The sequence below is a fragment of the Sinohyriopsis cumingii genome, chromosome 14, assembly GCF_028554795.1.
Source record: "Sinohyriopsis cumingii isolate HCF-2022 chromosome 14, ASM2855479v2, whole genome shotgun sequence".
In the NCBI taxonomy this organism is placed as follows: Eukaryota; Metazoa; Mollusca; class Bivalvia; order Unionida; family Unionidae; genus Sinohyriopsis; species Sinohyriopsis cumingii.
This window is the reverse complement of record NC_142974.1, coordinates 452,104-468,708: the sequence shown is the minus strand read 5'-3', so window position 1 is coordinate 468,708 and position 16,605 is coordinate 452,104. Positions and strand designations below refer to the sequence as shown.

The window sequence follows — 16,605 nt, the reverse complement described above, 5'->3', positions numbered from 1 at the left end:
TATTGGGTGTTCATAAACAGACTGATTATGCTGCTATTGATATTTTCATAGCATGATGTATGAAACAATTTGCATATTGTTTATACTGAAGTATTATCACAAAACATTTGACAGTACTATAAATTATGAATTTGATCCTCTGACGTTAAAAAAATGAGCAGACAAGTTCATATATCTTTGATAATTACATATCAAGCATTTAGTGGAATGTTACATATCAAGCATTTAGTGGAATGAAGAAGATCATATAATGCTCATTTACTTCTTCCACCTGAACGTAATTTCAACAATAAACAGGTAAAGGTAAAATTGAAGAATAAAAAAAGTGCCTTACACATATATATTCTCTACATTATTCACACAGTTGTAACAAATTACATTTTTATTCATATGCAAAGTTGTTACATGGCTTTCTAAATCAAATTAAAAAAATTAAAAATATTGTTACAAAGAGAAAAGAACTTCATGTATTATTTATATATACAGAACATAATAAGTTCTGTTCAAAGAAAACACCATTAAGCAATATTGATATACAAATGAAAAGAAAGTACATGAACTTCAAAATTTACATTGAAACAGTGAACCGAAGGTGTGATTACCAAAACACTTAAGATCCAAAATAAATATTTGATACCCTTATTTCGTAAGTGATACATTATATGTATTTTCAATGTATACTGAAAAGTATTTAATACGGCAATGTTTGCTATGTAATATTACTGCTTGATATGCTTTATATATACTGTGCTGTTTATAGTACGAAATAGATCACAACAATGTACATTATGATTTTTTAAAATTAAGTAATACTTTTTTGAAAGCAATTTTGAGACCATGTTTACAACAGTTCACATAATGGCTACAACAAAAATCTTTTGACCATATCAACAAACATATACAAATATTTATTTCTCAAAACCCTACTCCCATCTAGAAAGTATTCTATCAAGATTTGGTATTATGACAGCTTGTCATCAAATTTGCAAAGAGAAACAAAGATGTCATAAACAGGGATCTGCTAACAAAATAATGTTATGCTGCCCAGCTAACAACAACAAAATCAAGAGAACCATGAATAATGGCAACACCAGCATAATAATAAACAAAACTATGACCTCTTGGCATTCTGATCCCAAATATAAGACTTATTCCAAGTGCAAGCTAACTAAAGTTAATGTAAAGAAACCATTTTTCTTCTTTCAATCAGAGTTATCCAGATGGTTGACACCAAGGTAAATAGGCTTCTTCCTTGCCACAAGTACTACAAGGTTTGGTCCAGGTCTGTGATGTAGAGATATGTTCTTGAGCTTTCAGTCTCAGCAACCTTTAACCCCAAAATTGATAAGCTTGTTCCTTACTCCATGTGCAAGAGATCTACATCGGCAAGTAACAGTAGATCTACATGGGCAGGTAACAGTAGATATACATTGGCAGGTAACAGCAGATCTACATTGGCAGGTAACAGTAGATCTACATGGGCAGGAAACAGTAGATATACACTGGCAGGTAACAGTAAATGGTGAAGAATTCAGGTTATTATGCAGGTATGAAGTAGGTAATAGAGGGAGAGATGCAATGTAAACATTATTACATAATACATATAATACAGTCCATCATATGGCAGGTATACAAAGAAAAATAAATTCATGTACATGTGCTTCCTAGAAATGTAAGGGTTACATTCCTACATATGTCGGTTTTACAAAAGTTGGGTTTTCCAAGGCTACATATGGTTTTGACATCACAGTGAATAGTAACTTTAACAAAACACAACAAAAATACTTACACATGTACACAAGAGGAGAAGCAGAAGAATACACTATGGGTGCACTCGATTTGAAGATTAAAAACAGTCTGTGCCCATTTACGTTTCATTATATATGTGAGTTTACGTATGTCGCAGTTTACTTATCTCAAGGAGTACTTGTATTATTGCCTCTTAACAGTGTGTTAGATATATTCCAATCAAACAAGTCCTATGGGCCCATGTATCCCATCACTGAAAAAATATAAACAGCAAACATGTAATGGGAGGACAGTACTCTAAAAAAGAATAATCAAAATTGGCAATGTGAACAAGTTTTGGACAAATATATGCTTAAATTAAAATCTGTTTTACATTTTGGTAACATATACCAACATGTACAATATCTGAGATGCACCATTCAATTTATGTAGTTTTGATCCACTAATACAATCAACCTCTCTGCAATTTCCAAAGCAGCTGTAGCTTGTACGTCTGTATAAATGTCTGCTGGAATCTGTCTCCTAGAAACAGAATCTGGATACCTCATTCTGGTGTGCTCATGCAGACAATGCTCTAGTTCTCTCACAATCTGGACACAATCACTGCTTAACTCACCATTCGAAGCTATGGCGGCAAGATTGTGACTTTTCAGATCCACTTTGTTTGCATCTTTTGCATATACGGCAGCTTTCAGAGCTTTCTCAGCGGCCTTTGTTTTCAAAAAAGAGGAAGAATAAATAAATCATGTGGACATTAATTTAGTTCAAAATGATATAAATGTTAGTATAGAAAATTGTTTATAAACTTTACGTAAAACAGTTCAAATTCTATCGGTATGAAAATATTCTCAACACTGCCATATATTGGTGAATAAATGAATAAATGAGCCCTTAATAATGATCAATTATATTTTCAAAATGTTGGAAATGATTTTGAAACAGGAAATTTATCAGATTAAATGTACTTAAAGCATTATGTACAGCTATCAGGAGTTATAAACAATCAGAAGTCGGACAAAATATTATGACCTAATCCACTGTAACCCTACTTTCAAGATGAGAAACTAATGTCTGGATTTGGTAGGTACACAAGTATTAGGGACATTTATTATTATACCAACTCTAGATTCTGCAGATAAGTAAGAACTATGTTGAAGGAGTTGATAACAGATACCCCTTCCATTACTTCAAATGAAGTACAAGACAGCATGCGAAGATGTACAATCATGGCAGATCTTTAAAATACGAAGCCCAAGATCTTGGGGCCCCGAGTGGTCTAAAACACTCACCGTTATGGATCACTGCCGTTATGGATCACTGCCATCTCACCTCTGTCTGCGTGGGTTCGAGTCTAGGGTTTGGCCTATGTGGGTATGTGAGAAAGCTTGCCAGTAGCTTCTTGTGGGTCAGTGGTACTTTCTGGAGTTATCTCGGGTTCCTCCTCCATCATTAATACTGGCCACCATGTATAGCCTATCTTGTGCTGAAAAATGGCGCTAAACCCCACAACAACAACAACATCCAAAACCAAGACCTATTGATGTTGTTGTTTTAGGGTTTAATACCATTTTTCAGCACATGATAGGTTATACATGGCAGCCAGTATTAATGGTGGAGGAAGAACCGTGGAAAACCCTAGAAAGAATCACCGACCCACAAGAAGCTACTGGCAAGCTTTCTCACATACCCACATTTGCTGAATCCGAGACTCAAACCTACGCAGACTTAGGTGAAATGGCAGTGATCCGTAATGGAGAGCGCTTTAGACCACTTGACTCTTTCAAAACCTCTCCTTACAGTTATCAGCAAGGAATAAACTTACAGTTATCAGCATGGAATAAAGGTGACTAAATTGCTATTCATGTTCGATATATAGGTAAATTAGACGATTTGTTATCCCTCAAAAATTAAACTCTAAACAAATTAAGTTTATATCCTTATACCATACAAAGAAATGTGTAAAATAATTGTTAAATCATCTCTGAAAGAATATCTGACAACTTTTTTCCAAATGAAACATTATTAAGCTTTTATTCTCCGTGTTCAGATAGCTAAATTCCTGAAAACATGTACCTTGCACTTAATAAGGGGATAGTTGCTTAACCGGTGAATCTGAATCGGATTAAAAAGACCAGTGGATATTTGGCAGATACAAATTTACAAGATTACTGCACTATATTTGGACATCAATTTTTCTTTTCCTTTCTGTTTTGCAATCTAAAAATGTCATAACAGTCAAGTTATTTAGGCCAATAAAATATATTTTTTCCAAGCCATAACTGTAAACAGTCAGATGCATTAAAGTTGATGGTTTAAAATGTAGTACTTTTAAAATTTGGTTTTGTATGAATTTTAATGATGCAATAATAATACATGTACAGGTAAAATGTCTCGCTAAAATAAAAATGTCACCATTATTTAATGAATGTAAGTTTATGTTGAGTTTAGGACCAATTCATAAATTAATACATTTTTTAAACACTCTTAGCCCAAATACCACTAGTTGTATGAAACAAGCTTTTTTTGCTGCAAAAACCATATTGCTTATGAACCAATCTACAACTGTCCCAAGCATAAATTGAAACAGAAAGCTCTTATTTGCTTTAATTGTTTTTTTTGGTAAGAGTTTTGACATACAAATTTGTCAGAGCACATTCAACTCTCTAGATTCTACTTCTAATTACATTTTAGGAGTGAACATATGTCTGGAAAATAATTTACCTGATGGCACATGTAGCATATCCAGTTGAAAGCTGGAACATCACCAGCTGAGGGACGGAAAGTCTTTGCTGAGGAAAGGTCTTTCTTTGCCTGCTGTATCCAGCGTCGAGCATTATGTATATCTGGGATGGAAAAATATGATGATCGACATGTATGGTGTCCTCTTGAGTGTGTTTCATAGTAAACGTTTTCGTGCCAACTGTATTGTTCACTGTACTGCGCACTCATTCTGTTTACTCTTCTGCCCAGATTCTCATATTCTGTACCAGTAAAGGTGCTACTTCCCGCATTGTTAGTAACATTTATGTTTTCGTCATCTACTGATCTCCCATCATCCAATCTTGACACCACCTCTTTGATATAAATAAATATCTTCTTGCAGTAGTCTTCCTGACCAATATTTTTATCTGGATGCCATCTCAACAGAAGGCGTCTCAAGATTCTTCGACGTTCTTCTCTTGACAGGGCCCATGCTTCTCTAAGAATACTCCTAATTCTGCAGCAAGTATGGTCAAGAGGAAGAGTACCAGGGATTACACTATCAGAAGATAAAAGTTCTTGTGTTCTTGAGACTTCTTTTCTCTCAAACTTAAACAATTTATATGCATATACAATGATATGACCCCTCTCAGGATCACCAATATCTATTTCGTAACGTGTCGTAATTCCAGTTTCACTTGGTTCGGTTGACTCCACCATCTTAATAATTCTAACATAGATGAAGACTGTTGCATCAGTATCTAAATCGTTAAGGTCATCTTCAAGTTCATACGCCACAGAATCATACTCATGCTGCTCGAACTCTGAAAATCCTTGTTCAAGGAAAACATGGAATTCTTCAGGAACATATGTTCCAGGGCATGGAAATATGGAACATGGAATATTTTGTGGAAGATCATATGGATCAATATCAAACATGTCTAATATATTGCTGATTTGATACCTGTCTTGCAAACAATCTACGATAGCATATAGCATGTCGGTTCGATTATGAACAGAGTTGTCTATGCACCTCTGGATCAAGCCAATAACACCATTGTGTCTCACGATCAGGTTGTTCTCCATATTTCTTTCCTTTTTTTCATGGACTTGGAAATACAATGTAAAGTTCTGCCTGTTTTCATTCAGCTTTTCAGCAACAAACCACAGTTTACTCCATTTTGAGCTTTCAATTCTTTCTTCATTGATATATAAAAATGTGTTCAATCCTTCTACCTGTGTTATCTTCGAGTTTTTTATGTTACAATAGACTTTCTCTGCATCTTCTTTTGTGAAAGTTTCATCACTTTGGGTTTTCTCGTGTTTTACTAATCTTAGAATGCCCTGCACAAATTCTATTGAATGGAAGAAACGCTCAAGGTTTTCAGCAACATCACTCGCTACTTCAATCATCTGGGTCATGTCAACCTGTTCTTTTACTACTTCGGTCAGAAGTTTCGGTCTGCAAGTATCAGGTAATGCTTTAATGACTGGTCTAGGATCTGGCAGATCCAGGCGAATCTCCCTGAAACCAATAAAGTATTCTAATTTGTATTGTAACAGTCTTTTCTCAAAAAGAACTTTATCTGCCACAATCAAGCACCGTGCATCTTTCAGTCTTTCAAATTTGTCAGGTAAATACAGGGTTCCTACGTTGAGATCTGTTTGATTTGTTGATCTGTTCATTAGCAACTCCACAATGTTTTTTATAGCTTTTCGGACAATTATCATCTCAGGGGGAAGAAGCCTCTTACCATGATCTGTCTGTTTTTTATATAAAGATTCCAAAACTCTAAAGTAGTGATTCAGCGTAACTTTTTCTGAGGCACCAAGAAAAATGAAGAAATCTTTGTACCTTCTATAATATTCCGATGCCATGTACAGGTAAGGTTCTACCATCTCTTCTTTCCTTAGTTCAATAACTATGTTTCTTGCAGGTAAAAGCAATTTATTCTCAGGCAGAAAAACAACTGGTGTATGCTTCAGTTTTTCTTTCAGCCTTGGATCTTCATGTCTATGATCAGATAAATATGCATAGATCTTATCAACAAGACTTTTAAACCAAGACTTCTGATAAACTTTGCTATTCTTCTGAACATTAAAAATATTCTGACAGTGTGCAACCACTCTGACTATGGGTGGCTTACTTTGAACTCCCAGATTTTGCAAGATTTCATCCTTTCTGTCTGATTCTGGACAGGCCCACTTTGGAAGCAAATTCATGCTTGTCCAGCACAAAGATTCAAAAGATGGTGCTATGGATTCTGAAAAGCATATAAGACTTTCATTTTCCGAATACTGTTTGTACAGCAATGACAATTTGCTGGATACAACATGGGGTGGAATAAACTTTATCCTTGACAATCTCTTAATCACACTAGTTTCCCAAGAAAGAGTAGATGTGCTCCATAAATATTCCACAAGTGTTTTTGATTTATTGACAATATTCTCTGTAATGCAGTGTGCTCCTTCTCTGGTCAGTTTCTCTGCAAATTCAACCAACATAGTCTCTGTAACTTGTGTTTTTAATCCTGCGTGTTTCATAAATTCAATCCACTGCTCATCACCAAATGGGCTTGGAGGGAAATCATCTTCATCACACATGCATGCAAAAACCTTCTGATGGGGATCATAGAAATCAGAGGCAAGTTTCATTCCATCATTTGTTGCAAGAAAAGCAGTTGATTTCAGAATCAATATCAACTTTTGTTGTCCTGTACCAAATGTTGCTTGGTTGAATGATTTACACAGAAGTTTGTCTTTTATAAACCATAAATGTCGAAGATAATGACATTCTGGAAGAGACTGAAGTCTAGGTAAAATCTTGGAAGAGTACACATCGATCACACTGGCAAATGTGCAATGAAGTAAATTGTGTAGCTCCTCGAGATCCTTGTTGTGCTGAAGAAGAATATGTCCAGTATTATGTGCCCAGGCATCCAGACCCTCAGTTGGCATACCTGATGGAAGAACCAACACATTTTCATCTCCATCAAGACTTGTAGGTGTTTCCTGTTGTGTTACATGCAAAGGCAATGCCTTCAACCTATCCCGAATCCACCATTTTGTGTCTTCTTGTACAATTTCCTTCAATTGTTGTGAGAAAAATACAAGAATTGAATTACACTGCTCAGGTGTCAACTGTGCATTCCTGATTTTATCTTTGTGATAGTACAGACAATTTAAGAATTCCAATGGTTTTCTTTTTGATGCTACAAGGTAGCATAACATCCCCATTAAAGAGGTCAATTTATTGTCAAAAAACATGCTTGTACAAAGCTGTGGCAGGTCTAGGACTTCAAGTGCTTTTCTTATGTCAGAATTCCCATCAAAGGACCAAAGATCAAGTAATGTGTACCCTTTGTTGATGGGTCTCAACATAAGAGTGTTTTTGTCACTTTGTTTAACTGGCAAAAGGCTCCATTGACTAAAGGCTTCAATATTTTTGTCTAGGACTTTATAATCAAGAGATATTATCCCATATTGTGAACATCTCTGAGATGCTTCATGAATGAATTCCCAAAAATGTGTAATCCAATATGCATTTGGAATTTCAGTTGAAAGAATATTGCACAATACATCTCTTCCATTAAATTGCTGAGGAGACAGTGATGAAGGCAAAAGCTTTACAAACTCTTGTACACAAAGGTCACATACAACTTCACTCTTCCTGAAATCTATTGACTGGCAAAAGTGTATCAACTCACAATGCAAAAAATGTTCTGGAGAGTTGGGGAAGAGATTCCAAAATTTGGAGCAGACGATGGATTCGTGTGATGAAAATGCTCTTAAAATGCCATCACGTGTGACAAGGAGGGGTAGCTGGTTAACTTCTTCTTGGAAGTTTTTGAGCTTCTGAACATACTCAAGCAGCATCCGTACATTTTCAACATTTTCAAGCTTCGTGTTGGAGATGTGCAAATTAACCTCTAATCTGCATCTGTCTTTGGCTGATGAAGTGTAGGACTTGACGAATTTCACCACAACTGCAGGGCTCAGTTTTTTAACTTTGACTGCAGATGCTTTTAAAGATCTTCTGATTGGGAGTGGACAATTAATAAGTTTCATTCCCAAATTTTTCAAGACATCCACCATAGGAGACCATACTTTATAAAAATAAGCTGGAAAGTAATGCTCAGCAATTTGAAGAGCACTCCAATCTAACTCTATTTCCTCATCAACAATACCTTCCTGGCTAGTACATCGCAAAGGTCGTAGAATGGGGAATACTGGTATCTCATCTTTGACTAGAAGACAATACATGTCTTTAACTACTGATTTCCAGTCAGCTTCCTCAGCCTCATCAATCAAAGGAAAATAAGAATGAAACTCCTGCAGCAAGCTATAAAAAACAAGAGGGCATCTCTTGTAATTTCGTTCAAAAATATACTGCTTCATGAACAAAAGAGCTGAAACAAATGCAGGTGATATAATGCTTCTGAAAAGCATATGGTTCCAATCATGACGATAGCCTTTTTCTTCTTTCCAGAGTGATCGCCTTGCTTCATGGTCTAAAACAAAATGTCCATTGATATGGCATGGTAATCCAGTTCTTAATGGCAGGGGAAGGAAACAAAAAGCTCTGCCTTTAAGTTTATTTGGCTTGACACTATTCATCTTGTAGTGAGTGTCTGTATATTTTCTTTCATTTTCTGGCACTTTGATCAACTTTTCTGTATTTGGCATGATGACTGCAACTCCACCAAAAGGAAGTTGTCCCAAATTGTTTTCTTGCAGTGCATGCACCACAGTATCTGGTGAATTAAATCCTTCATTGAATCCTATTCTCTGTACAATATAGAAGGACTTTGATCTCCCTTTGCTGTCTGAGACAGTCATTGTGTATCCAACTTCTCTCGATGGCAAATTAACAACGCCAGCTCTGTCTTGTTTATATCTCAAGGTGATGGTCCTGACATACTGGAAGAATTCCTCTCTCTTCTTCTTGTCATCATGTGAAATCATTGATTCTACTTTGTATTCTTCTTGGAGTTTCCCTGAAGAAATATTGGAGACTGTTATCTGAGAGACATGTTTAACAAAAAGAAGTGCATCAAAACAATCAACACAAAACCTGTCTAATATCTCATTGACTTTTTCTTTGTCCACTTTTTCAGAAGATACAGTGCTCATGAAAGTAATTCCTTCATTTCGAAGAGGAAACCGAAACATAGTCCCATCTTTCGATTTAAATAAGTCTGTTTCTAGGTAGCCTGTCAATACATCAGGGTAATTCTTTCTAATCTGTCCCACTAAACACTGCACGCCTGGGTTTTGTTCAGTTACTTTTGGTAAATACTGACATGTTGGGTCAAACACACACAATATTTCACCATGTTCAAGCCCTGGACCCTTTGTCAGAAAGGATGGAGCATCTGTAAAGTGGTATACAGCATTGAAACCAACTCCATACTGTCCAGTTTTCAATGGGTCATCACGCTTGTTTCCATGGCCTAAATCATGAATTCCCTCTATATCTTGTTTTGTGAAGGCACTATTATTAAACACACACAGAGCTGGGCCTTGAAGAGGTGCATACTTCTCATCAAATATCTTTTCACATGCATGCGTGCGATAGTCTTTAATGAAATGAATCTCTGTCGCCTGTGCATCATCAGCATTCTGTAATAATTCCCTCAATATTCCATCATCACATGGATAAGCAGAGAGAATTCCTCTTAATCGGGTAACCAACTTTTCCTTCTGGCCACCTGGGATGAGGAAAGAAAGTTCATCAAAGCACATTCCTCTCTTTGTTTTCACACCCAAAGCTAAAGCCAACTCTGGAGAAAATTTGCTGTGGATTGTTTTTGTATGTGGACCTGTTTCATATTCACTGTCATCAAGACACAAAGAACTTGTTTCTCTCAATATCCTATCTGTATCTGGAGCAAAAATGTTTCTCTGGAGATGCTCATCTGTGTATTTAACACTTTCATTTATCTTTGAATCTCGTAATACAGACAAAAGGCCATGGACAAGGTCAACATCCTCTACTGATAATGGATTCGGTCCCCATTGTCTCCTTTTATTTCCAAGGACTGTCACCATGCTGCAAACATCAAAACGCTCTTTTACTCCGATGGCTTTAAAAAAGTGCTTATATTTTGCCAAGTCACTATTCTGTAGACTGAAAAGAACTGGTAAGCAGTCATGTTTCAAATTAAAGGCAACTTTTGAAGGATCCAACATTTGATGCCCAATTAAGATGACTTTTTCTTCTGATAAATCTTGAAAACATGCATTTCTGGTTTCCTCTGACTTTTCACACATTCTATCCAGAAATGAATAGATCTCATCCATGACAGCCTTACAGTTATTTGTATCTTCCATTGTCATATTACTGTAATCTTGTGCAATGGTCTTCAAATGCCTTATAACTGACTCAAATGGAACATCCTTCTTCTTTGATCCTTTCAATCCTAGGATTTGGCAGACATCAAGAGACCAGATACTTGGCTCTGCTTCAGTAATTGATGCTTCATCTAAGACTAACTCAACACAGCCAACAAGTTTTTCAGTGCACTGCCGGAAAAGATTTGCAGCTGAGTCTAGTCTAATCGGTTTTGAAGGATGATCCCTTTCACATGTCTTTGGGGCAGTAAGTTCCTCTGCATTTCCTTGCCATGTAAAGTTCCAGTGGGATGGCTTCTTACGAACAGGCAAAAATGGGATATTTCTAACAGCATGAAGTTGTTCCTGGTTTTTACCAAGTCTTTCCTTAACACTGTCTCCACTAAGGTATTTCAATATCTTTGAGCAACGTATGATTGCACAGTGTCCACATGTTTGTGCAGTCTCAACAACTGATTGGCACCTTTCTTCAAGAGAATTTAAAAGTAGATATTTATCCATCATGCCTAATCCTATGAGAAGCTCAAGGATTTTTCTGTTCCGAAAGATTTCATTCCCGCGTGGAAAAACCTCCTCCTTTGTACTAAACAAATCACTCAAATGACCAATTGGATTAACAAGTTCTGCAGGACGTTTCAGAGCACCATTGGGTTCAGATGGAATGCATCTTGTATTGGACAAAGCTTTATTCACTACTTCATTTTCTGATTCCAAAGCATTTATAACAAGTTTGTCCCTCTTCTCAAGATATATCTCTGATTGGGTCCAAAAATCTTTCTCTATGTTAGGGAGAAAGACATCCAAGAAAAATTGTTCTTTGGACACAACTTTATTCCTCAACTCATTTGGATAATAGGCTTCAATATTTGTCATCACATGATCAGGCAATTCCATGACAACAGAGTCCACTTCAGAATAAAAGACCAGCAATGTTTCAAATGCTATTTCTCCAATGTTGCTGTCATTTCGGAGACCTGGATCCAAAAAGACACACTTTTCAAAGCTTTGCCAATGTGCATCCCTTTGAAATAGTCTTGATTCAAGCTGTACTAATTTCTTGATGAAATATTTTTTAATAGGAATTTCAGCGTTTTGGCATTCCAGAGGCCACAGGGAGTAGTATTTGTATTCCTGGGGAGGGCTATTTTCTCGTATTCCTTCTAACAAATTGATATATGCATTCACCAAAGCATCTTCAATCAAAGCCTTATTCCAGCTGCTGCAATGGACCTTTTTGTCATCTTCTGTCACTGTGATCAATTGTCGACGGTCTGATGTAACAGCAAAACAACCATTTACGTGTACTGGTAATCCGCAAGAAATGGGAAGAGGTAAGAAACTAAATAAATGGCCATTTTTGTAAAATCCAAATGGCAAATCCTCCATCTGAACTGGATAGAATTCAGTGCCTCGCATTTCAAATGGCACAGCAACAGCACTGAGAGGAAGCAGCCCTGCAATGTCAAGAAATGTTTCTGTAAGGGTGTCACCTGTTCCTGTTGCCCAAGATATGAGCCATGAAACATTAACTGACATACCAGCCTCTTTGGTCAGTGAGGGAATAAGTGATCCAGCATACAGCTCTAAACTCTCGCTGATCATAATTTTTTGTAACCATTTCAATGGATCTGAACCCAGCTTACCAGCCAACTTCAGTTTTGATACCCGTGAAAGAATATTTTCTTCATCTGAATCTTGCGTATGTTTGTGAAAAAGCTTCTTGCTCATGGAATATATTGGTTTTGCATCCTTTGGATCCTCACAATCTGCAGGGAGATGAAAGATTTTAATCTCCTGGATGTGCTGAGTGAAAAGCAGCAAATTTCCAGCAGCTATTATTGTCATGTACAAAAGTTCAAGACATTCTTTCCTTGAATAGTACTTGTCACATATTTGACTCTTCTTAGCTTGAGAGGCAGTCCGAAGTGGAAAACGAAAGAGAGTACCCTGAAAATTGCATGATATATTGCATCCGAAGACATTCTGAAATGGCTTAAACTGATTTTTAAGGCGCTTCATCATTTTTAGATTTTTTACCTTTCCAAAGTCAATTTTCATACCTGAACTCGATTCAGGTAAGGCTTTACCAAGGTGAGATTTGTGTGGATCAAAAATTACAATATTGCTACCACTGATTAAACTTGGCACATCAGTCAGATTATACACCGAACAAAATCCTAAACCAAACTTTCCAATTGTTTCTGTATCTTCTTTCTTTGTTGCTGCATTTAACTTTGTGATGTTCTTAAAGTCTTTCATCTGAAATTGTGCATCATTGTATGCCCAGATTGCTGGTCCTTGACATTCTGCCATACCCTTGTCCAAAAGGTTCATCTTTGCATCTTCATTTTCTCTTTCATCATAAAGAAAATAAACACACTTTGCTCCAGCATCATCAGCATTTTGCACTATCTCTTTTGGAACGGACAATCCATCCTGGTATCCCTCCTTTAGTAAATGGTGTAATCTTGTTGTGAGTGGTTCCTCCTGACCCCATTTTTCCATGACAAGATCTTCAGTGTCTGATAAAAGCTGCTGTGTCAGAGATTTTACACCCAACTCTTCTGCTGTCATATTTGATACATCCTCATGAACATAGTATACATTTTCGTCATCTTCATCGTCTTCTGTCATTTCTCGTAGCCACTGTGCATCACAATATGTGCACTCTGGTACTGGTTTCAAGACTAGTGTTGACTGATCGTCACAATGAATGGGGAAAAGGATCTCATGCAACCGGTCCTGGATCTTGCTCTTTTCCTGTCTCAGATGGTTGAGGATGCTGATTACTATTGATAGATCTCTCCTTATGTCATCATCAGAATTTTGTCCCAATTCATACTTTTCTTTGATCATGATCTGTGTTTTCAGAAGAACATCAATATTTTGTTCCTTGTTGCAGCCTAGTTTCAGAAAGAACGAGTCTAACCATTTGAACTCCTCAGGAAGCTTGTATAAATAAGGAGTAAGGTCAAGGTCTTTTGTCTTGGATTCAAGAAAAATCTCTTGTGGGGATAAAAACCCATCTCCTCTCCAAATACAACCACTCTGGAGAAGGATTTGAAAGTTTGGATCAGACAATAAGTTGTGAGTGCTATACGTGTTTAGCTCCTGGTATATTTCTTTTATGACAGGTAGCAATTCTGGCTTATAACTACTCTTGTAAACATTTATCAGCAATCTAAATTGTTCCAAAACTTTATCTCATGGAGGTTTTAGATTCCAGCCAAATGCTTCCGCCAGCTCCTTGCTTTGACAGTCAATCAGCGGCATCACTGATCCGAGCAGTTGAGAAAACTTGATGAGTCGTAATTCTGATGGCTTGCTCAATATCATTTGCTGCTGGAACCATGGCAACACACTTGGAAAGCCAGGATCTTTTGTTACAGAATGTAGCATGCACCTTATGTCCATTAACTTTGACTTCAGTGTATATTCATGCAGATGACTGTTCAGGAGTGCTGGTTTGTCCTTCAAAATCTCTAGAAACCATTTTGCTTTTTCATGAACCATATGCCAGTCTTTTTCACTTTCGCACCAGCTTTCGATAACATGAGCCGTTTCATATAACTCTATTACTGACACATCACTGTATGTCCTCAAACCAAATTTCTTTAGGGCCACAATTTCTGAACTTGTCTGGAAACATTTTTCTGCTGGAAAGCGATTTTCACCCTGAAACAATTCAAGCAACCGAGAATCCAATGGGTCGAATAGATCTACTGGTTTAGAAATTGCATGAGTAATATTGGATTCAAGAAAAGCAACTCTACTGGCCATGTTTATCATATTTTTGTCTTGCTCAAACTCTCCAATATGTTGTATGAAGTATTGCATGAACATTTGCTTCTCGGAAAAACTGTAGTTTTCACCCTGCATCATTTGCAATGTCTCCATAATCAAACTATTTCTGTCCATTTCCTTTGCTCCCAGTGCACAACCCAGGCGACATTCTTCAAGGCTTCCAATGATAAATGGCCGATGAAACTTCACAGGATATTTTTCAGTTGTAATGACTGTGGCATTCTCTTGAACTGACACATTCCTACTATGTGAGACACTGTTCTTAAATATCTTAAGACACATCACTAAGTTCCTGCTGTCTGGCTTCCACGATGTGCAACCTGCTATAAAACTTGCAAATTCCTTCTTGTCCTCTTCTACACACAAGCTGTTGAAAGCATCTATTAACTCTTGTCTTTCAGGACAGCAGTTAATCCTTCCCAACAGTTCAATTACTCCATTTACTGTGGAATAATGGATGTGCTGTGTTATCTCTGATGTCTGAAGCCACAATGGAATGGAGGGAAGAACCTTCACAGATAAGATCTCCATGCATCTGTAGACACCATCATGTAAACTTGGTATGTCTTGTATCTGCTTTACAATCAGAAAGTCTGTCAGCCGATACATTTCAATTTCTTGAACATCAGACCAGGAACCATTTTTAAGCAAAGGAATCAGTGGCATGTTTTTAAAGTGATCAATGTTGTATTTGTGTGAGAAAATATGTTCCCACACACTTTGAGTCCAGCTGCCAGCCAAAATAGAAAATGGATTTACTATTCTTGATTGGACAGAACCAAAATGCCCTTGTGTCACTTCTTCCAGCAGGGTCCGGAAATTTCCTTCATCCATAAATTCTATCTGGAATAAACCTAGATAATAAAGGTAAAACACGAACTCATTAACAAAAATTCATAAATAACAAAGAATTTTGTGAGCCTAATTTATCCAAATTAGTTGCTCTTAGGAAAGAATGTTTGCATTTTTACACACAAATGAGAAGAAAAGACAATATCAAAGTACTTTGAGTTTTACAAATTTAAATTTTCCAAGCATCAATTGCCATTGTCAAATGTTTGTTACAGATATCTCAAAAACAGAAACTATTATGAAGTGGACAAAAATTAGGATGTGAATTTCTTTGGAAAGAGCTCTCTCTCTTTCTAGCTGTCAATTCTAAGTGCAGCAGTCAATGCTTACAGATTTTCAACTCTACCTCCTATGGGGGCCCTGAGTTGCCAAGACGTCAAGAGCACTCTCTCTCAACAATCACAGCCATCTCACCTCTTTTGAGTCTCAAGCTCAGCCAGTGTGGGTATGCAAGAGAGCTTGCCAGCAGCTTCCCATGAGTTGGTGGTTCTTACTGGGGCTTTCCTAGATTCTTCCTACACTAATTACACTGGCCGCCATGTATAACCTATGTTGCACTTAGAAATGGCATTGAACCCAAAATAACAACTACTCTCTCCCGTAACTGTACAGAAAAAGAACAACATAAGCACATAAGATTTTTTTAAAAAGCATTACAACTTATTCATAAAAATGTCATTGTGCCTGCACAATTGGCATAATTTAAATTGACACAAATGTCACAGTGTCTGCACCTGGCACAATTTATTCAACATGTCACTGTGCCTGCCCCTGGCATAATTTAAACTGATATAAATGTCATTGTGCTTGCACAATTTAAATCAATATTATTTCAATGCAATCACCATTAATAATATAAAACCATTGTCACAAGAGATGATTAAAATAAAAGTTATCGAAATTGGTGATAGTCTGGGACATACTAAATTGTAAACTTTGTCTTTGTGATCACATTAGATAATAATTATCATTTACATTATTTCCAATCAAGAGGCTACAAAAATTTTTTATGTCATGTGAAAAATTACAATTTAATACATACTTGGAATTTCCTTCGTCTTTCAACTTCAATATGGATAAATGCTGTTATTTTCAAATACAAAATGCAAAGTTCACCATAAAATAATGCAATACAAAAATTGACAT

The 16,605-nt window shown here is 36.6% G+C and overlaps 1 protein-coding gene across 1 annotated transcript in view; it reads right to left on the bottom strand.

The window, feature by feature from the left end:
- Positions 1-590: 590 nt before the first annotated feature.
- The window catches only part of LOC149783068 (sacsin-like), a 34,928-nt gene continuing 18,913 nt past the window's right edge, over positions 591-16,605 (bottom strand). The window contains exons 6-9 of the mRNA XM_089933341.1: positions 14,207-15,461; positions 9,119-13,984; positions 4,471-9,058; positions 591-2,459 (exon numbers count right to left, since the gene is read on the bottom strand). Of these exons, the coding sequence (XP_089789467.1) occupies positions 2,169-2,459; positions 4,471-9,058; positions 9,119-13,984; positions 14,207-15,461 (11,000 nt within the window). The 3' untranslated portion in view covers positions 591-2,168. The remainder of the gene's footprint in view (positions 2,460-4,470; positions 9,059-9,118; positions 13,985-14,206; positions 15,462-16,605) is intronic.